Consider the following 26,887-nt stretch of genomic DNA (forward strand, 5'->3'; position numbering starts at 1 on the left):
AGAGTTACTATTGAAAGATATGAGTTTAGTGTCATCATGATATCTATTCAGTCCTTGTTTTTGTGGATTGTTCCACTGAACTTCTTCTTAAAGGGGAATTTTAGAGTCCCCTTAAAATTTCTTGCAGAGCTGGTTTGGTGGTCACATCTTCTTTCAGTTGCTGCCTGTCTTGGAAGCTCTTTATCTCTCCTTCCATTTTGAATGAGAGCCTTGCTAGATAAAGTATTCTTGGCTGCATTTTTTTCTCATTTAGGACCCTGAATATATCCTGCCAGCCCTTTCTGGCCTGCCAGGTCTCTGTAGAGAGGTCTGCTGTTAATCTGATATTTCTTCCCATATAAGTTAGGGATTTCTTGTCTCTTGCTGCTTTAAGGATCTTCTCTTTATCCTTGGAATTTGCAAGTTTCACTATTAAATGTCGAGGTATTGAACGGTTTTTATTGATTTTAGGGGGGATCTATTTCCTGGATCTGAATGCCTGTTTCCCTTCCCAGATTAGGAAAGTTTTCAGCTATGATTTGTTCAAATACATATTCTGGCCCTCTGGCCCTTTTGGCGCCCTCAGGAACTGCAATTAAATGTAGATTTTTCTACCTCAGGCTGTCACTTATTTCCCTTAATCTATCCTCATGATCTTTTTCTTGTTTGTCTCTTTTTAGCTCAGTTTCCCTCTTTGCCATTAACTTGTCTTCTATGTCACTCACTCGTTCTTCCACCTCGTTAACCCTCGTCGTTAGGACTTCTAGTTTGGATTGCATCTCATTCAATTGATTTTTAATTTCTGCCTGATTAGATCTAAATTCTGTAGTCATGAAGTCTCTTGAGTCCTTTATGCTTTTTTCTAGAGCCACCAGTAGCTTTATAATAGTGCTTTTGAATTGGCTTTCTGACCTTGAATTGTAATCCAAATTTTGTAACTCTGTGGGAGAGAGGACTGTTTCTGATACTTTCTTGTGAGGTGAGATTTTCCTTCTAGTCATTTTGCTCAGTGAAGAGTGGCCAAAAACAAGTTGTATTGGGAAAAGGAGAATAAGAGGGGAGAGAAAGTAGGAAATCAAAAGAAAAAAAGAAAAAAGAAAAGAAAGAGAAAAAAAGAAAAAAGGGGGGCTAGCAAACAGAAATCAAAAAACTAAAAATAAGGGGGAGTATCCTCTGATTCTGTATTCTGTAAATCCCTCGACTTCCCCTGGAAGTTTCCAGTGCTGCTTGGTCAATAATTTGTTTTTCCCCTGTCCGCCTTGCTGGTCTGGGGGAGGGGCCTGCTGTGCTGATTTTCAGGTGTTAGCACTTGGGGGAGCTGCTCAACCCCCTGCCTGATGCAGGGCTCAGTGAAAGATGTTTAAGCTATTTATCCGGTGAGGCCACTGTGAGGCTCAGTGGGGGTTGTTTACCCTGTGATGCCCCAGAGGAAGGACAACAGTGGCAGCGGCCAGCTCTGGAGCCCTGCATTCAGCTCCTGCAGGAACTACGGAGCTCTCCGTCTGCAGGGCCTGGAGGCTCCGGGGCGGGGCCGCTGATCTGCTCAGCTCGGGGCAGGAGTGTCCTTGCTGTCCTGTGCCCTCCTGGCTTCTGCCTGTCCCGGGGGGAGCACCGGATCCTGGGCTGTGTCCCCCGCGCCGTGTGCTCCGGGGCCTGCGCTTTTGGATTCACGCTCTCAGCTGCCCAGCCCCTTCCGGGCAGAGCCTCTGCCAGAGCCGCCTCGGAGCTTCTCCCGGGGTGCAGCCCCCTCCACGCAGAGCTGCCGCCCCAGCTCCCTCCAAGCTGCTCTCAGGACCGTGCAGCCCCCTCCGCGGGGAGCAGCCTCCAAGCTGCTCCCGGGTCCAGCCGGGCGCGCGCTGCAGCACTTTACGGAGCTCGGCCCTGGGGTGTTGTGTGCTCTTCCGGGTCGCAGGTGTCTGTTAGTGCCCCTGGGAGCCTGAGGGGATCCCCGCCCTTCCTGGGATCCTGCTCTAACTCCCTGCGAGCACCTTTCGTCTGGGAAAATTAGTGAATCTCCTGCTTTTCCAGGCGGGGCTTTCCTGTCCTGGGGGCACTCACCCCAGCCTTAGCCCAACTCCTCCCGGGGCTCCTCCCCCTTGGATGCTTTTTGTTTATTTCTCCTCCCCCCCCCCCCCCCCCCGTCTTCCTACCTTGATAGAAGTGTGAACTCTTCTCACTCTTTTTAACTGAATGAAAATACAACTTCTCAAAATTTGAGGATGCAGTGAAAACACTGTTAGGAGGGAATTTTTTAGCCTTGTAGATGAAAGCTCTAAAATCAATCATCTAAGACTCCACCTTAGAAAACTAGAAAAGGAAGAACAAATCCAAAGTAAGCAAAAGAAAAGCCATAACCTGGGCAGAAATCAATGAAATTTTAAACAGGAAGCCAACAGAGAAAAACAATGAAACCAAAAGCTGATTCTTTTAAAAGATAAACTAGTTAACCTCTACCCAAGCCAAAGAAAAAAGATACTAGTTACTAATATCAGAAATGAAAAGTTAGGACATCACTACAGATCCTGTGGTCATTAAAAAGATAATAAAGGAAAACTATGGACAACTCTAAGGATGCAAATATGATAAGCTAGATGAAATGAACCAATTCCTCAAAAGACAGAATGTACTCACAAAAGAAAAAAAGTCTGAATAGGCCTATATCTACTAAAGAAATTAAATCAGTGATTATTAACTTCCAAAATATAGAGCACCAAGGCCCAGATGAGTTCCCTGAAGAATTCCACCAAACATTTTTTTTTAATTTTTTATTTATTTATGATAGTCACAGAGAGAGAGAGGCAGAGACACAGGCAGAGAGAGAAGCAGGCTCCATGCACCGGGAGCCTGATGTGGGATTCGATCCCGGGTCTCCAGGATCGCGCCCTGGGCCAAAGGCAGGCGCCAAACCGCTGCGCCACCCAGGGATCCCTCCACCAAACATTTAAGGAAGAAATTATACCAAGCATTTATAATCTCTTCCAGAAGACAGAAGCAGAGGGAATGTGTGCTGACTTATTCTATGAGGACAGCTTTTCCCTAATACCAAAATCAGATAAGCATTACAAGAAAAGTGCTGACCAATATCTCTCAATACCGTAGATGCCAAAATTCTCAAAATACTATCAGATTGAATCAAATAATGTATAAAAAATTATATAACCAACTAGCTAATTTATCCCAAATATGGAAGGCTGGTTCCATATTTAAAAATCAATGTGATGTAATATAATCCATCACACCAACAAGCTAAAGAAGAATCACATGGTCATATCAGTAGATGTAGAGATGGCATTTGACAGAATCTAGTACCTATTCATGATAAAAAAAAAAAAAAACCTCTCAGCAAACTAGGAATAGAGGGGAATTTCCTCAACTTAATAAACAATATCCACAAAAAACCTACAGCTAACATCATGCCTAATGGCAAATAACTAGAAGCTTTCCCACTAAGGTCAGGAACAAGGCAAGGATATCACCTCTTGTTATTCCTTTTCAACATAATACTAGAAGTCCTACTAATACAATAAGACAAGTAAAGGAAATAAAACTTACTGATTGGAAAGAAATAAATAAAGCTTCTTTGTTCACAGATGACATAACTGTCTATGTAGAAAATCTGAAAGAATGAACAAAAAAACTCCTGGAACTAATAAGCAATTATAACAAGGTTGTAGGCTACAAGAATATATGCAAATGCCAATCATTTTCCTATATGCCAGCAATAAACAAGTAGAATTTGAAATTAAAAACATAATACCAGGGCAGCCCGGGTGGCTCAGCAGTTTAGTGCTGCCTTTAGCCCAGGATGTGATCCTGGAGACCCGGGATCGAGTCCCATGTCAGGCTCCCTGCATGGAGCCTGCTTTTCCCTCTTCCTGTGTCTCTGCCATTCTCTCTCTCTCTCTCTCTCTCTCTCTGTGTGTGTGTGTGTGTCTCATGAATAAGTAAAATTTTTAATATAAATCTAAAAAAATGTATGAGATCTATATGAGGAAAACTACAAAACTCTGATGAAAGAAATAAAAGAACAACTAGACAAATGGAGAGATACTCCAAGTTTATGAATAGGAAGACTCAGTATTGCCAGGATGTCAGTCAATCCCAATTTGATGTATAGATTAAATGTAATCTCAATCAAAATACCATAAATATTTTATGGATACAAACAAACTGATTCTAAAGGTAATATAGAGAGGCAAAAGATCCAGAGACTGGCCAATGTAATAAAAAAAGAAAAACAAAATCAGAGGATTGACACTACTCAACTGCAAGACTTACTATAAAGTTGCAGCAATCAAGATAATGTCGTAGAAAGAAAGATGAAAGAAGAGACTAATAGATCAACGGAACAGAATAGACAGCCCAGAAATAGACCCACACAAATATAGTCAACTGACCTTTGAAAAGGAACAAAAGTAATGCATTGGAGAAATGACAGATTTTTAAATAAATGGTGTTGATGCAACTAGATGTCCACATGAAAAAAAGAGATATCAGGCTTTTATACATATTTTACAACTATTAACTTGTAATGGATCTTAAGCCTAGATGTAAAGTGCAAAGATAATACAGAAGAAAATCTAGATGATCTTGGGTTTGGCACACTCTGGTGCAGGGTGTTTATAGTGGAGAGGGTTGTATATGTGTGGAAGCAGGAAGTATATAGGAACTCTATATTTTCTGCAGTATTTTGCTGTGAACCTAAAGTTGTTCTACAAAATAAGGTCTATTAAAAAAAAAAAAGACAGGACCAGCCTGAAAGAGCTCCCAATGGCCAAAGATGTCACATATTCAGCAAAATCATAAGTATAGCAATGGATTGTAGCCCAAAGAGTGAAATAAATCTCCATGTTCATACAGATAAAAACAAATGATTGAATAAATAAGTACATAGGGGAGAAGGGACACATCCTTCTTGCAGAATTCCAATCAATAACTATAGAAGACGTCAATGTAATTCAGCCAAATACCACCAGAACACATGCGAATTAAATAATTTAGATTTTAATAGTCATCACAAGGAGATAGAGCACACATTACATGGGAATTATAAAGTGTTTCAGTAAGAGGGTGTTAGAAAGGAATTATAAGACTTGAGCTTTAGTTAGTTTCTTTTGCAGTAGTTCCAAAATAGCTGAATTTGTTCAGGATTGGGTGTTGTTTAAAAAAAAAAAAAGCAACAGTCCCTTGTATCAGTCGAGAAGAAGATGTTTGGTATTTTCAGAGTGGTAGAGCAACTGCGTTTTTGTCTTTGTTCATGCAGAACAATAGTCTTCTTTATGTTACATCATAACAGTCACAAAATGACCTTATCTGCTTGTGTTCAGTGATATTGTTTACAACCTACAGGAAAACACCACTGTTCAGCTATGAGCAACCAGGACAGCATTTATTCACAGCCAGGCTCTCTCGAAGTGTCAGGCCAGTTCCTGGACATCACAGGCTGCTATATGCTTTCTCAAACAATGAGGGAAATTAAAAATCACTGAGTAGGGGCACCTGGGTGGCTCAGCAGTTGAGCATCTGCCTTGGGCTCAGGTCGTGATCCCAGGGTCCTGGGATCAAGTCCCACATTGGGCTCTCCACAGGGAGCCTGCTTCTCAATCTGCCTATATTCTGCCTCTCTCTGTGTCTCTCGTGAATAAATAAATAAAATCTTTAAAAAAAACACCAGGGATCCCTGGGTGGTGCAGCGGTTTGGCGCCTGCATTTGGCCCAGGGTGCGATCCTGGAGACCCGGGATCGAATCTCACGTCAGGCTCCCAGTGCATGGAGCCTGCTTCTCCCTCTGCCTGTGTCTCTGCCTCTCTCTCTCTCTCTCTGTGACTATCATAAGTAAATAAAAATTTTAAAAATTTTTAAAAAAAAGAACACCAGAGTAATAACTGAATCAGGCAAAACCCAAGGATGAATGCTAAATTGGTGAATGATACTTTAAGGAGAAACAGTATGTTTTATAACCTCAAAGTATCCCTCTGCAAATATTTATTAGTAACTGTCATGGTGTTGCATCTACATTGACAACACTGGATTTGGGCAGGGGGTGGGGCATCAGTGGTCCATCTCAGCACACTCAGGCCAGTTTTTCTCAGGTATGAAGCAGGGTCTCAGGCATGGGATAGGAATGAAGAGATATGGTTTCCTAGGAAAGAAACTGAGAGGCCTTATATTTTTAAAACATTTGTATTCTTAAAGAACTTCAGACACTTAAACTTTAAAACTCTAGAAATTATTTTAATTGCTTATACTTGAATTGCTATGAAATTTATTTATTGTAATATAAATTCCATTGGATACGGCCTTGCTATGTTCCAGCACCTTCCTCATTGTTCTAACAAAATTACTGAATGTTCTCCTTCCACTGCTTTAAGCCCCGGCTTTAACACATACTACCTACTTACTTTCTTTTCTTCTTGAAGTTATTTTGCAGGATCAGTTTTTAAATATTTTAGCAATATATTTAGCAATGTACTTGTTAATATTGCTATACATTTTCTATTCTCTTTTGAACATTACTAAAAATTTTTATTGGAATAAAGGTTGGAATTGTTCCTTTATGTTTAACAAATAAAATATATAAATGTCAAAGAGAAAAAAAACACATAGAAAAATTTTTTTAGAATTCTGATTGGAACTTTAATTATATTGTTTCCATCTAGAAAACCGGTATTTATTGAAGTTTTTTTGAAGTTTTTTAAGTGTTAACAGAATAAAGTTTTATACCTTGATTCACATAAGTTGCAATAACTTAACTGGCAACATTAATCTTTTTTTTTCTTGCTAATCAAAATTATTTTTATCATTGCCATATAAAATAATCTATATTACAAAATAACAACCAAGAAAAGTGTGTTTGCTTATATATAATTATAGGTACATTTTGTATGTATACACACCCATACACAAAGAAAGTCTAAATATGTTGAGGACCTAATTTCAGAAGTGTGAAAATACAAGTTTATTCCTAAGAGATGCATAATTTGCATGATAATTGTTTTTTTATTGAGTTGTGTGTACTTTCAGGTATTACTTATGCAAGATTGAAAAATTTACTTTTTCTTTTTCTTTTTTTCCCCAAAGATAAACTCTGAGGAACCCAAATACTAATCTTTTATGTTAATGACAGGCTCCGTTTCCTGGTATTTGTTACATTTTACTGTTTTATTCACAAAAGCTGTTTACATGAGATGAAGTCAATTGTATACTGGTACCCACAAAATGGGAGCCCACGTCACAGATCTAAACCTAAGTCTGCCTGATCTCATGGTACTCTTCCCATTGTCAAAGACACCTAACGTATGCTTATAACACTCAGCTTTAGTTAGCTGACTTTACCTTCATAAGGAATCTTACCTTTGTCTTATAAGGAAATCTCAATAAAATTCGCTCTTGCCCAAAATCCCTTAGAACAGTGCTCTATGGTTTGTTTTTCCTTAAATAAAATACATCAAACTTGTTACTGTTTTAGTTTTGTTATTTGATACATATTTTTTCTTGTCTTGGCAGCTCTAAGTTAAAAGGCACACTTTTGAAAAAACAGTTCAAAATCTTCCCTTTATAAGTTGCATAATACAAAACTCCCAAGCATGCAGAAAAGGAGAAAATAGTAAAAGGCACATACCCATATACTAGAGATAGAAACCCTTAACATATTGCTACATTGGCCTTCTCTAATTGTTATTTTTCAATTACAAATATGCAATATGTATGTGAGGTATTTTAATATACATCTTTCTGAGAGATAAACAGCTTCCAAGATAAGCAGAAACTGAAACTGAAAGAATATGTGACCACCAAACCAACTCTGCAAGAAATATTAAGGGGGATCCTGTAAAAGAAAGAGGAAGCCCAAACAAATAATCCACAAAAACAGGGACTGAATAGGTATTACAATGACACTAAATTCATCTTTCAATAGTTACTCTGAACATGCATGGGTTAAATGATCCCAACAAAGACACAGGGTTTCAACAGGATAAAAAAACAAGACCCATCTATTAGCTGTCTACAAGAGACTTATTTTAGACATAAGGACACCTCTGGCCTGAAAAAGAAAAAATGGGTCTTTCTTTATTCAAAAGAACGCTGGGGGGAAAAAACGCAAGCTGGGGTAGTAATCTTCATATTACATAAATTAAAGTTTATCCCCAAAACTGTAGTAATAGATGAAGAGTGACACTATATCATATTTAAAGGGTCTATCCAACAAGAAGTCCTAACAATCATGAATATTTATGCCCCTAATGTGGGAGCTGCCAAGTATATCAATCAATTCATAACCAAAGTAAAGAGATACTTAGAAAATAATACACTAACAGTAGGAGACTTCAACATGGCACTTTCTGCAAATGACAGATTTTCTAAGCACAATATCACCAAAGAAACAAGGGCCTTAAATGATAAACTGGACCAGAGGGATTTCACAGATATATACAGAACTTTCCATCCGAAAGGAACCAAATACACATTCTTCTCAAGTGCACATGGAACTTTCTCCAGAATAGACCACATAATGGGTCACAAATCAGGTCTCAACAAATACCAAAAGATTGGGATTGTCCCCGGCATATTTTCAGACCACGATGCTTTGAAACTAGAACTCAATCCCAAGAAGTTTGGAAGAAACTCAAACACATGGAGGTTAAAGAGCATTTTACTAAAAGATGAATGGGTCAGCCAGGCAATTAGAGAATAATTAAAAAGACTCATGGAAACTAATGAAAATGAAAGCACAACTGTTCAAAATCTTTGGGATACACCAAAAGTGATCCTAAGAGGGAAATACATCACAATGGAAGTCTCTCTCAAAAAACTGGAAAAAAATCAAATACACAAACTAACCTTGCACCTAAAGGAACTGCAGGAAGAACAGCAAGTAAAACCTACACCAAGCAGAAGAAGAGAGATAATAAAGATCCCAGCAGAACTCAATGAAATAGAGACCAGAAGAACTGTAGACCAGATCAACACCAGGAGTTGGTTCTTTGTAAGAATTAATACAATAGATAAACCATTAGCCAGCCTTATTAAAAAGAAAAGAGAAAAGATTCAAATTAATACAATCATGAATGAAACAGGACAGATCACAACCAATACCAAGGAAATCCAAATGATTTTAAAAACGGGTTATAGGCAGCTATATGCCAACAAATTAGGCAATCTAGAAGAAACGGATGCATTTCTGGAAAACCACAAACTACCAAAACTGGAGCAGGAAGAAATAGAAAACCTGAACAGGCTGATAACCAGGGAGGAAATTTAAGCAGTAATCAAAAACCTCCCAAGACACAAAAGTCCAGGGCCAGATGGCGTCCCAGGGGAATTCTATCAAACATTTAAAGAAGAAATCATACCTATTCTACTAAAGCTGTACCAAAAGATAGAAAGGGATGGAATACTTCCAAACTAATTTTATGAGGCCACCATCCACTTGTTTCTGAAACCAAAGCCCCCACCAAAAAGGAGAATTATAGACCAATATCCCTGATGAACACAGATGCAAAAATTCTCAACAAGATACTAGCTAATAGGATCCAATAGTACATTAAGAAGACTATTCACCTTGACCAAGTGGGATTTATCCTCGGGATGCAAGGCTGGTTCAACACTCATAAAATAATCAACGTGATAGATCACATCAAAAGAAAAACAAGAACCATGTGATCCTCTCAATAGATGCAGAGAAAGCATTTGACAAAATACAGCATCCATTCCTGATCAAAACTCTTGAGAGTGTAGGGATAGAGGGAACATTCCTCAGCATTTTAAAAGCCATCTACGAAAAGCCCACAGCAAATATCATTCTCTTTTTTTTTAAAAGATTTATTTATTGGGATCCCCGGGTGGCGCAGTGGTTTAGCGCCTGCCTTTGGCCCAGGGCGTGATCCTGGAGACCCCGGATTGAATCCCACGTCGGGCTCCCGGTGCATGGAGCCTGCTTCTCCCTCTGCCTATGTCTCTGCCTCTCTCTCTCTCTCTCTGTGTGTGTGACTATCATAAATAAATAAAAATTAAAAAAAAGATTTATTTATTATTCATGATAGACACACAGAGAGAGAGAGAGAGAGAGGCAGAGACACAGGAGGAAGGAAAAGCAGGCTCCATGCCAGGAGCCCAATGCGGGACTCGATCCCGGGACTCCAGGATCGTGCCCTGGGCCAAAGGCAGGCGCCAAACTGCTGAGCCGCCCAGGGATCCCACAAATATCATTCTCAATGGAGAAACACTGGGAGGCTTTCCCCTAAGATCAGGAACAAGACAGGGATGTCCACTCTCACCAATATTACTCAACATAGTACTAGAAGTCCTAGGCTCAGCAGTCAGACAACAAAAAGAAATCAAAGGCATTCAAATTGGCAAAGAAGAATTCAAACTCTCCCTCTTTGCCTATGACATGATACTGTACATAGAAAACCCAGAAGACTCCCCCCAAGATTGCTAGAACTCCTACAGCAATTCAGCAGTGTGGCAGGATACAAAATCAATGCCCAGAAGTCAGTGGCATTTCTATACACTAACAATGAGACTGAAGAGAGAGAAATTAAGGAGTCAATGCCATTGACAATTGTACCAAAAATCATAAAATACCTAGGAATAAACCTAACCAAAGAGGTCAAAGGTCTATACCCTAAAAACTACAGAACACTTCTGAAAGAAATTGAGGAAGACACAAAGAGATGGAAAAACATTCCATGCTCATGGATTGGAAGAATTAATATTGTGAACATGTCTATGCTACCCAGGGCAACTTACACATTTAATGCAATTAATGCAAAATACCATGGACTTTCTTCTGAGAGTTGGAGCAAATGATCTTGATATTTTTTTTATTATTTATGATAGTCACAGAGAGAGAGAGAGAGAGGCAGAGACACAGGCAGAGGGAGAAGCAGGCTCCATGCACTGGGAGCCCGATGTGGGACTCGATCCCGGGTCTCCAGGATCACGCCCTGGGCCAAAGGCAGGCGCCAAACCGCTGCGCCACCCAGGGATCCCCTGATCTTGATATTTGTGTGGAATCAGAAAATACCCCGAATAGCCAGGGGAATATTGAAAAAGAAAACCAATGCGTGGCCATCACGATGCCTGATTTCAAGCTGTACTACAAAGCTGTGGTCATCAAGGCAGTGTGGTACTGGCACAAAAACAGACACATAGATCAATGGAACAGAACAGAGAACCCAGAAATGGGCCCTCAAGTCTATGGTCAACTAATTTTCAACAAAGCAGGAAAGATTACCACTGGAAAAACAACAGTCTCTTCAATCAATGGTGCTGGGAAAATTGGACAACCACATGCAGAAGAATGAAACTAGACCATTCTCTTACACCAGACACAAAGATAATCAAAATGGATGAACGATCTAAATGTGGGACAAGATGCTATCAAAATCCTAGAGAACACAGGCAACACCCTTTTGAACTTGGCCACAGCAACTTCTTGCAAGATACATGTATGAAGGCAAGGGAAACAAAAGCATAGATGAATTATTGGGAGTTAATCAAGATAAAAAGCTTGTGCACAGCAAAAAAAAAAAAAGTCAACAAAACTAAAAGACAACCTACAGAATGGGAGAAGATATTTGCAAATGACATATCATATAAAGGGGTAGTATCCAAGACCTATGAAGAACTTATTAAACTCAACAGCCAAGAAACAAACAATCCAATCATGAAATGGGCAAAAGACATGAACAGAAATTTCACAGAGGAAGACATACATACAGCCAGGAAACACATGAGAAAATGCTCTGCATCACTTGCCATCAGGGAAATACAAATCAAAACCACAATGAGATACCACCTCACACTAGTGAGAATGGGGAAAGTTAACATGACAGGAAACAAATGTTGGAGAATATGTGAGAAAGGTGAACCCTCTTGTACTCTTGATGGGTTTGTGAACTGGTGCAACCACTCTGGAAAACAGTGTTGAGGGCCTCCAAGAGTTAAAAATAAAGCTACTCTGTGACTCAGCAATTACACTACTGGGGATTTATCCCAAACATGCAGATGTAGTGAAACAGCAGGACACCTGCTCCCCAATATTCACAGCAGCAATGTCCAAAATAGCCAAACTGTGGAAGGAGCCTCAATGTACTTCAGTAGATGAATGGATAAAGATGGGGTCTATATATAGCATAAAATACTCCTCAGCCATCAGAAAGGACGAGCACCCACCCTTTGCTTCGAGCGGATGGAACTGGAGGGTATTATGCTGAGTGAAGTAAGTCAATCAGAGAAGGACAATCATTATAGGGTCTCACATACGGGGAATATAAGGAATAGTGAAAGGGATTATAGGGGAAAGGAAAGGAACTGAGTGGGAAAAATTAGAGAGGGAGACAAACCATGAGAGACTCCTAACTCTGGGAAATGAACAAAGGGTAGTGGAAGGGGAGGAGGGAGGGGTGATGGGGTTACTGGGTATTGGGCATTGAGGAGGGCGCTTGATGGGATGAGCACTGGGTGTTATACTATGTGTCGGTATCAAACTTCAATTAAAAAATATTTTAAAAAATTAATCTTCCCTGCATAATCCCAATGTTATCAGAATTAACAAAAATAACAATAACTTCCCTTAATATTTCTAATATCAGATCTATACACAAATTTCCCCAGTTGTTCCCAAATGTCTTCTGGTTTTCTCCAACCAGGATCTGATCCATGAACACATCCTATATTTGACATTTTGTCAAAGTCTAAGCCATAACCTCTGGGGCTTTGGTAGCACCACGACGCAAGATATTCGTACCCGGTGCTAACCCTCTGCCTACTGGCCCCAAGCCCGCCCAACACACCGGAAATCCGCAAGGAGCCACGGTGTCTCCCTGGGAAATGTAGTTCTGAAGGTCCTGGCTCAGCGCGCGGCATTGTGGGAACAGATATCCCGGATTTCTCCCGGCGCGTGAGAAGTTCTCCTCACTTCCCGGCTTCCGCCCTCTCTGGCCCTGCGGGCGCGGCCTCATTACTTTCAGGTGAGAGGGGAGCCGGTGCCTGGTCCTCCGCGCGCCTGGTGGGGTGGGCTTGTTCCCAGAGGAAGGGACCCGGACGACTAGGGGCATCCCAGCTGACCCCAAGGCGGGAGCACCCCGCCTGTACCCGAGCCAGATACGAGCGTCGCCCTGGCGGAGGCGGTTGAGGGGCGGGCGGGGCGGGCCCTCCCCGCGGGCTCCGGGGCCTGGATGGGGCGAGTGCTGTGAGACGACGTTCCCAGTAGCCCGAGCCCGGGCGCTGACTGCGCCGGCAGGGGAAGATGCCTCGCTGGCGGCGGTGCGCAGTGTGCCTTTAGGATCCTGGATGTTGACCGTGAACCTAGCATGAAGCACGGGCTTGAGCCTCAAAACCAGAAAGACCGAGTAAATTCCGCCTTTGTCACTCAGGTATAAGTCAGGTTTTCATCTGAAAATAAAGATATTAGTAAAAACTGCTTCCTGGCGTTGTTTGGAAAGAGATAAGTCATCATCTATGAAGCATGTTGTCAGTGTGAGTTACTAAACAGTAAGTTGAAGGTATAAGCCGACTGGTAGTGTTGTCTCCCATCATATTTGGAAGACACTTTGCTCTTTTTTTATTTAATATTTAACTTAACCTTCACAACCACTCTTTATAGGTATAACCACAGAATTTTTCTGAATTTTATTTTATTTAAATTCAATTAGTTAACACAGTGTATTGTTAGTTTCAGAGGCAGAGTTCAGTGATTGATTAGTTGCATGTCAACCCAGTGCTCATTACATTACATACCCTCCTTAATGCCTGTCACCCAGTTACCCCCTCCCCTCCCCCTTCCCCAGCAACCCTTTTGTTTCCTATAGTTAGAGTCTCTTATGGTTTGTTTCCCTCTCTGATTTCCTCTTATTTTTCTTCCCTTCCACTATGATCCCGTTTTGTTTCTTAAATTCCACATATGACTGAGATCATATAATTGTCTTTCTCTGATTGACTTATCTCTCTTAGCATAAGACCCTCTAGTTCCAGCCACATCATCGCAAATGGCAAGATTTCATCCTTTCTGATAGCTAAGTAATACTCCATTGTGTATTTATACACTTCCTCTTTATCCACTTATTGTCGATGGACATCTGGGCTCATTCCATAGTTTTAACCATATAATTATAAAAAGACAAAATGGACTCAGAAGAGGGAAATTATAGACTGGAGGTCAAAAAGATAAGGAAGCCAGGATATAAATACAGATATGCTTTACTCCCAAATTTAGCTACTCCTAATATCCTGCCTACCAGAAACCCAGCACTGCAGCCTTCACAGCACTAGCAAAGTTGACTTGTCCCCATATTCCCAGGACTATGACTGTAAAGTCAACATTAACTAAATGTTACTCTGTGACAGGTATATATATAGAGCTGGATAAGACAGCCTCCTGGCACCTCCTGTACTGTTCAGGCTGTCTCTGTCTTGAAGGCTCAGTCTGATACTGTACTGCAGTGCTGTCCAATAGATAAAGTGAGCCATATATATAATTTTAAATGTAGCCACATTAAAAACTAAAACATGAAGTTAGTTTTAAGAGCGTACTCTTTATCTCAATATATACAAAACATTATTCAACACGTGGCACTAGCCACATTTCAAATGCTCAACAATGGGATGTGGCAAGTGGCTACAATAATGGGTAAGGAGTTCTAATGAATTTGAAGACAATCAAGTTTAAAGCCCTACCAGTGGGTCCGAACCAGGATGATTTTGCTCTCTAGAGGACTTTTGGAAATGGCTGGAGATGATTTGGGCTGTCACAACAGAGGAGGAGTGCTAAGAGCATCTGGTGAATAGAAACCAGAAATTCTGGTAGACATTATACAGCCCCCACATGACAATTAAACAGCCCAAAATGTCAGCATTGCTGAAGGTGAGAAACTCCTCTCAATGAAAGTTTCATTTAAAAGGAATTTGTTTCCTAGGCCTAAGTCTTCATGCCTCTGGAAAAAAGTAGCTCTTGTGTAGCAGGGAGGAGAGGAGCCCTGGGGACAGGAGTCCCACCTGGAGGAAGAGCTCATCTGGCAGGAACCACCCTCACCAGAGCTTCAGAACAGATGCAGAAGAACCCAGAAAGGAGTTGTTCCTAATTTGCTCCACAGAAGCAGTTCTTAAATTACCTTGTCCAGAAAGAGCCAGACTTGATGATGTCACCACATCCAAAAGCCATTACAGACTGTGTGACAGTGGAAACTGGACCAGGTTGCAGAAAGTAGTGAGCTGGGGTTGAAAGAGATAGGTGACTATCAGGCCATATGGGAGAAGCCACAGCCAGGGCTGAGGAAATTTAGTCCAGTCCTTCTTAAACAGCCCCCCCATTTTCTTCATTTTCCCTCTTGCCAGATTCTGAGCCACTTTCACATTGTGTCTGTCACAAGTGGCATCTAAATATAGGCTGAGGCTTCCTTTATCAACACATAGAATTATAAAATGACAGTATCAGAGGGGATTTCTATCTCTGACTTGAAATTTAAAAAACAAAAAAAAGTGGAGCCTGAGATGTATATCCCCAGTCACTCAGGACAGAGCTAGGAGCAAAGCAAAGTGTGGTTCATTTTGTCACACATAAGTCACTAGAAGTGCCTTATCAAAAATCTTACCAAAAGGACAAAATGATTTTAATTTTTTTTTAAATTTTTATTTATTTATGATAGTCACAGAGAGAGAGAGAGAGGCAGAGACATAGGCAGAGGGAGAAGCAGGCTCCATGCACCGGGAGCCCGACGTGGCACTCGATCCCGGGTCTCCAGGATCGCACCCTGGGCCAAAGGCAGGCATTAAACCGCTGCGCCACCCAGGGATCCCGACAAAATTACTTTAAAATATTTTGGCACTAAGCATCTTTTCCCCCCAGAGTTTTCTGTTGATTTTATAACTCAAGGTATAAATAATAATAGGTTATTAATATTACCCCCTTTTAATTTTGTGTTAATTAGAGGGGGACATAAAATTAATAGGAAAATAATTTACAGTGACCCAGTGAAAAACAGCAAGGTTACATCCATAGGATCACATCAGACTGTATTACATATTCAAGGAGTGCTGTCTCTATGTGGTGCTTCTTGCCCCTTCTCAAATGTCAACAGAACATTATTCCATAGGGAGGCCCTTTCCCCAGCTGATGTGATGAGATTTTTAGGCAACTGAATCTGGAAGCTCACCAGACCTCTTATAATTCCATTCCTCTTTCCTTATCCCCAGCTTATCCTTCACAGTTCTCTGTACTCCCCCAACAACAGCAGAAAATGAACACATCTCAGGTGAGTTAATTTATATATACCTATTTTATAATGAATTTAAAGGTAGTTAACACAGAAAAGTAGCAATAGAAATGGATCCAAACTATTCAGGGAAGGTACAAAAAAGCAGATGAGTAGTTCAGCAGAGTTGGCCTATAGATAGATGCTGCTCTCTGAAGTTACACATTGTCCCCAGTGCAGGTGCAGATCTCTTCCTGACCTTTTAGATAGCCATGGAAGAGAGTCGGACAGTATTTGTTTCAAGATTTGCATTGATAAGAATATTAAATCAGACGTTCCTCATGATCCTAAAGTCAGGCACAGTGTCTTTGTTGGTCTTCAGATAGAGGATAGTCCAGATCTTTCCAATAACAACCCAGAAATAATTGTAGAATATTGTTTCCACTTTTTCCTCAGTGGAAGTAAGGGGCACGTTGCCAAAGCAGGGTTTTTGTTAATACAGCTGTCAATGTAAATAAATTAGAAGTAGACCTTTTTCTGTTCATCCTGCTAGATCCAGAGGTAATACTGAAACTAATTGGAGGTCAGCACGAATAAGTCATATGTTCATGTCCTAAAAATAGCTCTTTTTAAATATTTCTCTCAAGTCCCTGACTCAAACACGTTGTTTAGCAGAGATCTTAAAAGTTCTGTTCTCTAGCAAATGCTGTCACATGGCCATTCACGTTTCAGTCTCTTCACGTTTCAGTCTCTTCTCCTCTGCCTGTGACCTGCACTCATCCGTGACCTAACTACAGTCAAATCCAGTGGGTCTCACCTTGTGCTTACCTCACAGACCTGTCTGCAGTGCCTGACTCTACCCCTACTCTGTCCTTCTGGAAGGTCTCCCATGTTAGTGTCTGTGACAGCCTCTGCTACTGTCCTGCCTCTTGTTTCTTTCATGGAATCATCTTTTTTTTTTTTTTTTTTTTGCCCTTTCATGTGTCTCATCACAATTTCCGTGCCTTCTCACTATTTTTCAAACTTGACTTGACTCATTTCATCCCCAATCTAGTTTCAGCAATGATGTGTTTCCTAGTTCTCACAGATAGAACTCTGCGGCCCACTGTGACCAATAGCATTTTTTTTTATTGTTAATTTTATTTATTTTTTGAGAGAGAGCATGAATAGGGAGAGGGACAATCAGAGAGGGAGAGAGAATCCAAGCAGACTCCCGGCTGAGTGTGGAGCCCTACTTGGGCCTTGATCTCACAACCTGAGCCAAAATCAAGAGTTTGATGCTTAGCCAACTGAGCCACCCACGTGCCCCACCAATAGCACTTTTTATGATGATGGAAATGGTCTATATTTGCATTGTCCCAAATGATGGCCACTAGCCACATATACCTGTTAGATACTTGAAATGCAGCTAGTGTGACTAAGGAACCAAATTTTTAATTTAAGTTTTAAATAGTCTCACATGGCTAGGGATTGCCCTTTTGAACATAGGTGACTCAACATCTCTGTGCAGTTATCTAAAAGGCATCTCCAGCTCAACTGATTTCAAAGTAAAAGTTAATATTTACAGTCCTTCCCAAACTAATTCCCCTCATCTTTCCTTATTCGATGGGAAATAGAATATCCCTGCTCAACCAGACACCCAAGCCATGGAAGTGCAGTACATCCCTGGCTTCTCTTGTTCTCACTGTCTCAACTCCTGCCATGATCTAGTGTGTAATTGTGTCTTGCTACTTTTCCTATTTGTCAAAGATAACACCAATTTTACATTGTCAAACCTAATGTATTTTAAATGCATTCCTCTACTTTATTCCTCAAACTGCTGTCTCATGGTCTCACACCTGAACTGTTGGAATAGCTTCTTTACTAACCTGCCTACTTCTTTCTTTACCTACTCAAGCACATCTTCCACATGGGTAGTTCATCTAAATGCTAGTGAGGTAATGTCTCATCTCTATTTAAATCACCTCACTGGCTCCTCACCCCATACAATAAAATTCCCAGTTTCTCAGAATAACGTTTAGGCTTTAGAGGCCTTACCAGCTCCTAGTTCTGTTTTTTACATTATTGGTGCTCTGACTTTTTTGACAGCCTTTTACTGAGCAGCCAAGATGTTCCAAGGAAGTGATATGTGCTATAGTTAAAGCTTAAACTATACAGATGTTTTTCTTTCCAAACAGTGTTCACAATCTAGTAGGGGGTGCGATATTTAAAATTTTACTGTGTGACTTTATTGTACAGCAAAACCTCATTTGGTTTTTTAAACATATCCTCCTATTCCTAACTGCTTCATATCATCTTCTCATTGTCTTCTCTGGATTGACTTTAGAACCACATCCTCATTCTGTTCACCTGATGCTATGGATTGAGTAGTGTCCCCCCCACAAATCTATGTTGAATCCCTAACCCCCAGCGTGGCTGTATATAGAAATAGAGCTTTTAGAAGGGAATGAAGATTAAGTGATGTCATAAAGGTAGGATACTAATCCTATAGGATTAATGGTCTTACAAGAAAAGGAAGAGGTCTTTCTCTGTCTCTGTCTCTCTCTCTCAATACATAGGCACCAGGCAAAGGCCATGTGAGGACACAGCAAGAAGCCATCTGTAAGTCTGGAAAAGAATGTCACCAGAACCCATGCATCCTAATACTCTTATCTTGGACTTCTGGCCTCCAGAACTGTGAGGAAAGAAATGTCTACCATATAAGCCAGTCTCTGGTATTTCGTTATGATAGCCTGTACAACTAAGATCCTTGGCTCTTTACTTTCTCTTTGTTTTCATTTTATTTTTAATTATGGTAAAGTCCAAATAACATAAAATTTATCATCTTAGCCGTTTTTTAAGCTGTATACTTCAGTAATGTTAAGTACATTCATATTGCTGTGCACCCAAACTCTAGAACTCTTCATCTTGCAGAACTGGAGCTGTATACCTGTGAAACAACAGCTCTCATTCCTCCCACCATTCACCTCTGGCAAACATCATTCTGCTTTCTATTTCCCTACTCGTATATGTGGAATCATACAGTATTTGTCTTGTTGTGACTGGCTTATTTCACTTAAAATCCTCAAAGTTCATGCATGTTATAGCATGTATCAGAATTTCCTTCTTTTTTAAGGCTGAGTAATACAGCATTGTGTGTATATACTACATTTTATTTATCTCTTCATCAGGTGATAGGCACTTAGGTTACTTCCACATTTTGGTTATTGCAAATAATGCTGCTATGAACACAAGTGTACAGATACTTCTTTGAAACACTGTCAGTCTAATGGATATATATACCTAGAAGTGGCATTGCTATATCATGTGGTAATTCTCTGTTTAATTTTTTTAATAATAAATTTATTTTTTATGGGGTTCAATTTGCCAACATACAGAATAACACCCAGTGCTCATCCCGTCAAATGCCCTCCTCAGTGCCCGTCACCCATTCACCCCCACCTAGCGCTCTCCTCCCCTTCCACCACCCCTAGTTCGTTTCCCAGAGTTAGGAGTCTTTATCTTCTGTCTCCCTTTCTGATATTTCCTACCCATTTCTTCTCCCTTCCCTTCTATTCCCTTTCACTATTATTTATATTCCCCAAATGAATGAGAACATATAATGTTTGTCCTTCTCCGATTGACTTACTTCACTCAGCATAATACATTCCACTTCCATCCACGTTGAAGCAAATGGTGGGTATTTGTCATTTCTAATGGCTGAGTAATATTCCATTGTATACATAACCCACATCTTCTTTATCCATTCATCTTTCTATGGACACTGAGGCTCCTTCCACAGTTTGGCTATTGTGGACATTGCTGCTAGAAACATCGGGGTGCAGGTGTCCCGGCGTTACATTGAATCTGTATCTTTGGGCCCAACAGTGCAATTGCTGGGTCGTAGGGCAGGTCTATTTTTAACTCTTTGAGGAACCTCCACACAGTTTTCCAGAGTGGCTGCACCAATTAACATTCCCAACAAGTGTAAGAGGGTTCCCTTTTCTCCCCATCCTCTCCAACATTTGTGGTTTCCTGTCTTGTTAATTTTCCCCATTCTCAGTGGTGTGAGGTGGTATCTCATTGAGGTTTTGATTTGTATTTCCCTGATGGCAAGTGATGCAGAGCATTTTCTCATGTGCGTGTTGGCCATGTCTATGTCTTCCTCTGTGAGATTTCTGTTCATGTCTTTTGCCCATTTCATGATTGGATTGTTTGTTTCTTTGGTGTTGAGTTTAATAAGTTCTTTATAGATCTTGGAAACTAGCCCTTTATCTGATAGGTCATTTGCAAATATCTTCTCCCATTCTGTAGGTTGTCTTTTAGTTTTGTTGACTGTATCCTTTGCTGTGCAAAAGCTTCTTATCTGGATGAAGTCCCAATAGTTCATTTTTGCTTTTGTTTCTTTTGCCTTCGTGCATGTATCTTGAAAGAAGTTACAGTGGCCGAGTTTAAAAAGGGTGTTGCCTGTGTTCTCCTCTAGGATTTTGATGGAATCTTGTCTCACATTTAGATCTTTCATCCATTTTGAGTTTATCTTTGTGTATGGTGCAAGAGAGTGGTCTAGTTTCATTCTTCTGCATGTGAATGTCCAATTTTCCCAGCACCATTTATTGAAGAGACTTTCTTCCAGTGGATAGTCTTTCCTCCTTTATCGAATATTAGTAGACCATGAAGTTGAGAGTCCACTTCTGGATTCTCTGTTCTGTTCCATTGATCTATGTGTCTGTTTTTGTGCCAATACGACACTGTATTGATGATCACAGCTTTGTAGTACCACCTGAAATCTGGCATTGTGATGCCCCCAGCTATGGTTTTCTTTTTTAATATTCCCCCGGCTATTCGGGGAGTTTTCTGATTCCACACAAATCTTAAAATAATTTGTTCTAACTCTCTGAAGAAAGTCCATGGTATTTTGATAGGGATTGCATTAAACGTGTAAATTGCCCTGGGTAACCTTGACATTTTCACAATATTAATTCTGCCAATCCATGAGCATGGAATATTTTTCATGCTCAATACTCTTTCAATTTCTTTCAGAAGTGTTCTATAGTTTTTAGGGTATAGATCCTTTACCTCTTTAGTTAGGTTTATTCCTAGGTATCTTATGCTTTTGGGTGCAATTGTAAATGGGATGGACTCCTTAATTTCTCTTTCTTCAGTCTCATTGTTAGTTTATAGAAATGCCACTGACTTCTGGGCATTGATTTTGAATCCTGCCATGCTGCCAAATTGCTGTATGAGTTCTAGCAATCTTGGAGTGGAGTCTTTTGGGTTTTCTATGTAGAATATCATGTCATCGGCGAAGAGGGAGAGTTTGACTTCTTCTTTGCCAATTCGAAGGCCTTTAATGTCTTTTTGTTGTCTGATTGCTGAGGCTAGGACTTCCAGTACTATGTTGAATAGCAGTGGTGAGAATGGACATCCCTGTCTTGTTCCTAATCTTAGAGGAAAGGCTCCCAGTGCTTCCCCATTGAGAATTATATTTGCTGTGGTCTTTTAGTAGATGGCTTTTAAGATGTTGAGGAATGTTCCCTCTGTCCCTACACTCTGAGGAGTTTTGATCAGGAATGGATGCTGTATTTTGTCAAATGCTTTCTCTGCATATATGAGAGGATCATCTGGTTCTTGGTTTTTCTCTTGCTGATATGATGAATCACATTGTTTTATGAGTGTTGAACCAGCCTTGTGTCCCGGGAATAAATCCCACTTGGTCATGGTGAATAATCTTCTTAAGGTACTGTTGTATACTATTGGCTAGTATCTTATTGAGAATTTTTGCATCCATGTTCATCAGGGATATTGGTCTATAATTCTTCTCTTTGATGGGATCTTTGTCTGGTTTTGGAATTAAGGTGATGCTGTCCTCATAGAACGAGTTTGGAAGTACTCCATCTCTTTTTATCTTTCCAAACAGCTTTAGTAGAATAGGTATAGTTTCTTCTTTAAACGTTTGATAGAATTCCCCCAGGGAAGCCATCTGGCCCTGGACTTTTGTGTCTTGGGAGGTTTTTGATGACTGCTTCAATTTCCTCCCTGGTTATTGGCCTGTTCAGGTTTTCTGTTTCTTCCTGTTCCAGCTTTGGTAGTTTGTGGCTTTCCAGAAATGCATCCATTTCTTCTAGATTGCCTAATTTATTGGCGTATAGCTGCTTATAATATGTTTTTAGAATAGTTTGTATTTCCTTGGTGTTGGTAGTGATCTCTCCTTTCTCATTCATGATTTTATTAATTTGAGTCTTCTCTCTCTTCTTTTTAATAAGGCTGGCTAATGGTTTATCTGTCTTATTAATTCTTTCAAAGAACCAACTCCTGGTTTTGTTGATCTGTTCCACAGATCTTCTGGTCTCGATTTCGTTGAGTTCTGCTCTAATCTTTATTAACTCTTCTGCTGGGTGTAGGATCTATTTGCTGTTTTTTCTCTAGCTTCTTTATGTGTAAGGTTAGCTTTTGTATTTGAGTTCTTTCCAGTTTTTGGATGGATGCTTGTATTGAGATGTATTTCCCCCTCAGGACTGCTTTTGCTGTATCCCAAAGATTTTGAACAGTTGTATCTTCATTCTCATTAGTTTCCATGAATCGTTTTAATTCTTCCTTAATTTCCTGGTTGACCCTTTCATCTTTTAGCAGGATGGTCCTTAACCTCCACGTGTTTGAAGTCCTTCCAAACTTCTTGTTGTGATTTAGTTCTAATTTCAAGGCATTATGGTCTGAGAATATGCAGGGGACGATCCCAATCTTTTGGTATTGCTTCAGACCTGATTAGTGACACAGTGTGTGGTCTATTCTGGAGAAAGTTCCATGTGCACTTGAGAAGAATGTGTATTCAGTTGAGTTTGGATGTAAAGTTCTGTAGATATCTGTGAAATCCAGTTGGTCCAGTGTATCATTTAAAGCTCTCGTTTCTTTGGAGATGTTGTGCGTAGAACACCTATCAAGTGTAGAAAGCGCTAGATTGAAGTCACCAAGTATAAGTGTATTATTATCTAAGGATGTCTTAACTTTGGTTATTAATTGATATATTTGGCAGCTCCCACATTCGGGGCATATATATTGAGGATTGTTAGGTCCTCTTGTTGGATAGATCCTTTAAGTATGATATAGTGTCCCTCTTCAACTCTCACTAAAGTCTTCGGGATACATTTTATTTTATCTGATATAAGGATGGCTACCCCTGCTTTCTTTTGAGGACCATTTGAATGGTAAATGGTTTTCCAACCTTTTATTTTCAGGCTGTAGGTGTCCTTCTAAGATGAGTCTCTTGTAGATAGCAAATAGATGGGTCCTGCTTTTTTATCCAGTCTGACACCCTGCGCCTTTTGATGGGTTCATTAAGCCCATTCACGTTCAGAGTTACTATTGAAAGATATGAGTTTAGTATCATCTTCATATCTATTCAGTCCTTGTTTTTGTGGATTGTTCCACTGAACTTCTTCTCAAAGGTGAATTTTGAGAGTCCCCCTTAAAATTTCTTGCAGAGCTGGTTTGGAGGTCACATATTCTTTCAGTTGCTGCCTGTCTTGGAAGCTCTTTATCTCTCCTTCCATTCTGAATGAGAGTTTTGCTAGATAAAGTATTGTTGGTTGCATGTTTTTCTCATTTAGGACCCTGAATATATCCTGCCAGGCCTTTCTGTCCTGCCAGGTCTCTGTGGAGAGGTCTGCTTTTACCCTAATACTCCTCCCCATAAAAGTCAGGGATTTTTTGTCTCTAGCTGCTTTAAGGATCTTCTCTTTATCTTTGGAATTTGCAAGCTTAACTATTAAATGTCGAGGTGTTGAACGGTTTTTATTGATTTTTAGGGGGGGGTCTCTCTATTTCCTGGATCTGAATGCTTGTTTCCCTTCCCAGATAGGAAAGTTTTCAGCTGTGATTTGTTCAAATACATATTCTGGCCCTCTGGCCCTTTCGGCGCCCTCGGGAACCCCAATTAAACGTAGGTTTTTCTTCCTCAGGCTGTCACTTATTTCCCTTAATCTAATCTCATGGTCTTTTAATTGTTTTTCTCTTTTTTCCTCAGTTTCCCTCTTTGCCATCAACTTGTCTTCTATGTCACTCACTGGTTCTTCCACCTCGTTAACCCTCGTCGTTAGGACTTCTAGTTTGGATTGCATCTCATTCAATTGATTTTTAATTTCTGCCTGATTAGATCTAAATTCTGCAGTCATGAAGTCTCTTGTGTCCTTTATGCTTTTTTCTAGAGCCACCAGTAGCTTTATAATTGTGCTACTGAATTGGCTTTCTGACATTGAATTGTAATCCAAATTTTGTAACTCTGTGGGAAAGAGGACTGTTTCCGATTCTTTCTTTTGAGGTGAGGTTTTCCTTCTAGTCATTTTGCTCAGTGCAGAGTGGCCAAAAACAAGTTGTATTGGGAAAAGGAGAAAAAGAGAGGAGAGAAAGAAGGAAAGAAAAGAGGAAAAGAAAAAAAGGAAGAAAAGAAAAAAGAGAAGAAAAAGAGAAAGAAAAAGAAAGGGGAAAAAAGGGTGGGGGAAGCAATCAGAAATAAAAAAAAAAAAAAAACAAAACCAAAAAACACGGGGGAGTATCTTCTTCTGTTTCTGTATACTTTAAGTCCCTTGACTTCCCCTGGAACTTGTCCGTCTAGCTGGTCTTCTGGGGGAGGGGCCTGTTGTGCTGATTTTCAGGTGTTAGCACTTGGGGGAGCTACACTGCCCCCTGCCTGGTGCAGGGCTCAGTGGGGGTTGTTTACCCCGTGAGGCCCCAGGAGGAGCAACCACAGTGGTGGTGGCCAGCTCTGGAGCCCTGGATTCAGCTCCCGCAGTAACTACAGAGCTCACGTCTGCACGGGCCTGGAAGCTCCGGGGACAGGGCTGCTGATCTGGTCAGCCTGGGGCAGGAGCGTCCTTGCTGTCCTGGGCCCTCCTGGCCTCTGCCTGTCCCGGGGGAGGTCGGATCCTGGGCTGTGTCCCCAGTGCCCTGTGCTCCCGGCCAGGCAGCCCCCTCTCCGGAGCCGCAGCCAAGCCCCTCCGAGCTGCTCCCGGGTCAAGTCGTGTGCGCTGCAGCCCTTTAGGGAGCTCAGCGCACTCTCCCCGGGGCGCAAGTGACTGTTAGTGTCCCAGGGAGCCTGAGGGCATCCCCGCCCTCCTGGGGTCTTGCTCTAGCTCCCTGGGAGCCCCTTTCTGTCCGAGAAGATTGGTGAAGCTCCTGCTTCTCCGGGATGGGGCTTTCCTGTCCTGGGGACACTCACCGCGGCCTTAGCCTGGCTCCTCTCGGGTCCCCTCCTCCTTGGATGCCTTTTGTTTCTTTATTTCTTTTTCCCCCTGTCTTCCTACCTTGATAGAAGCGTGAACTCTTCTCACTGTATCATTCCAGCTGTTCTCTCTTTAAATCTCAGGCTGAATTCATAGATTTTCAGGATGATTTGAAGGTTATCTCAGTAATTTGGTGGGGAGAGGTGACTTGGGGACCCTACTCTTCTGTCATCTTCGCACATGGTCTCTGTTTAATTTTTTGAGGAGCCACCATTCTATTCCACAGGAGCTACACCATTTTAAATTCCCACCAGCATTGCACAGGGATTCTAGTTGCTCCACATCCTCGCCAACACTTGATGTTTACTGATAATGACCATTCTAATGGATGTGAGGTCTGGCTCTTTACTTTTGATCTATCCCAAGTCAGCTTGGGTTGCCAAGTCCAGGAAACTGTTCTTTTTTTCCCCCTTGTCTCCCTCAAGGCTAGTTTCCCCTTTACTGAATCTGCACAGCCCCAACTTTATCTCATAACATTGGCAAAAGTCACCTGATAGTGTATTTGTCCAGTTAGACCATTATCTTCCAAGTTTGGGAACTACCATGGGTTCATTTTCATAGGCTCCATTCTAAACCCTGAGTTTCTCTAGTTGAGATTGCTCATTAAACTGTTTTGAATAAAAGATTATTCCCTCTCTGTAGGGAACTGGGCCACTGAACAAATTGGGTTTCTATTCTTCTCGGAAAAACACCTCATTTTTTACAAGATGGACAGAGCCCAAGCAGTTACTATATTTTGTTCTAGAAATCTGTGCATACTTATTCTGTGCACGACAAAAAGACCTATTCTTTTGAATGAAGGACTCTCCAAAAGAAAGTTTTCCTGACGTCCCTGTCTTTTGCTTTCTCCAAAATGTCAATTAGCCTCTTCATCTTTAAGACCAGATCATCTCCAGACTGCTTGCATGCTTATAAAGAAGTACTGAACTTCTTGTGGGCAAGCACAATCCCCTTGTAGGAGATGGTACATAGGAGGTAATAGGAATAATGTGAACATTTCTTCCTCCTAAATAGAAAACAAGTTATAATTAAAGGAACTAGTTGATTCATTGAGCATTTGAATTGAATCAGCATCAGAATTTATAATTGTCAAAGATTGATGTGGTAGGCTTAGTTGATCAAAGGCAGATAGTTGGAAAGGATCGTCAGTCCTTTCCTGATTAAAGGAAAGGATTAAATCAGGGATTTTAATTGGTGTAGAGAAGAGGGAGGTTATTGCATTTTGAGGGAACAATGTGAAGGCCTAAACAGTATCTAAGGTCCAGTGATAATCTTATGCTCTGGAATTCCTCTTAGGGAATAATAAGAGATAGAGATCGAGATAAAAGTTGGGACCAGACTAGGTCTATTAGTTTGCTAGGGCTGCCATAATAAAGTATCTCAGACTGTGTGATTAATACAACAGATTTACTTTCTCAGTCTGAAGGCTGAAAGTCCAAAATCAGGGAATGGGCAGGG

General features: G+C 40.8%; 1 protein-coding gene across 5 annotated transcripts in view; it reads left to right on the top strand.

The window, feature by feature from the left end:
- The first annotated feature begins 12,874 nt into the window (after positions 1–12,874).
- ZNF510 (zinc finger protein 510) overlaps positions 12,875–26,887 on the top strand; it is a 35,373-nt gene continuing 21,360 nt past the window's right edge. Inside the window, exons 1-3 of one of the 5 annotated variants that reach the window (XM_055311480.1) lie at positions 12,875–12,956; positions 14,697–14,764; positions 16,177–16,235. In XM_055311480.1, coding sequence (XP_055167455.1) covers positions 14,710–14,764; positions 16,177–16,235 — 114 coding nt within the window. In that variant the 5' untranslated portion in view covers positions 12,875–12,956; positions 14,697–14,709. Of the gene's footprint in view, positions 12,957–14,696; positions 14,765–16,176; positions 16,236–18,733; positions 18,777–26,887 lie in introns of those variants that run through there. The other 4 variants (XM_055311481.1, XM_055311484.1, XM_055311483.1 and 1 more) reach the window with 4 other exon arrangements.

This window comes from Nyctereutes procyonoides, unplaced genomic scaffold (assembly GCF_905146905.1).
Source record: "Nyctereutes procyonoides isolate TBG_1078 unplaced genomic scaffold, NYPRO_anot_genome, whole genome shotgun sequence".
Classification (NCBI taxonomy): Eukaryota; Metazoa; Chordata; class Mammalia; order Carnivora; family Canidae; genus Nyctereutes; species Nyctereutes procyonoides.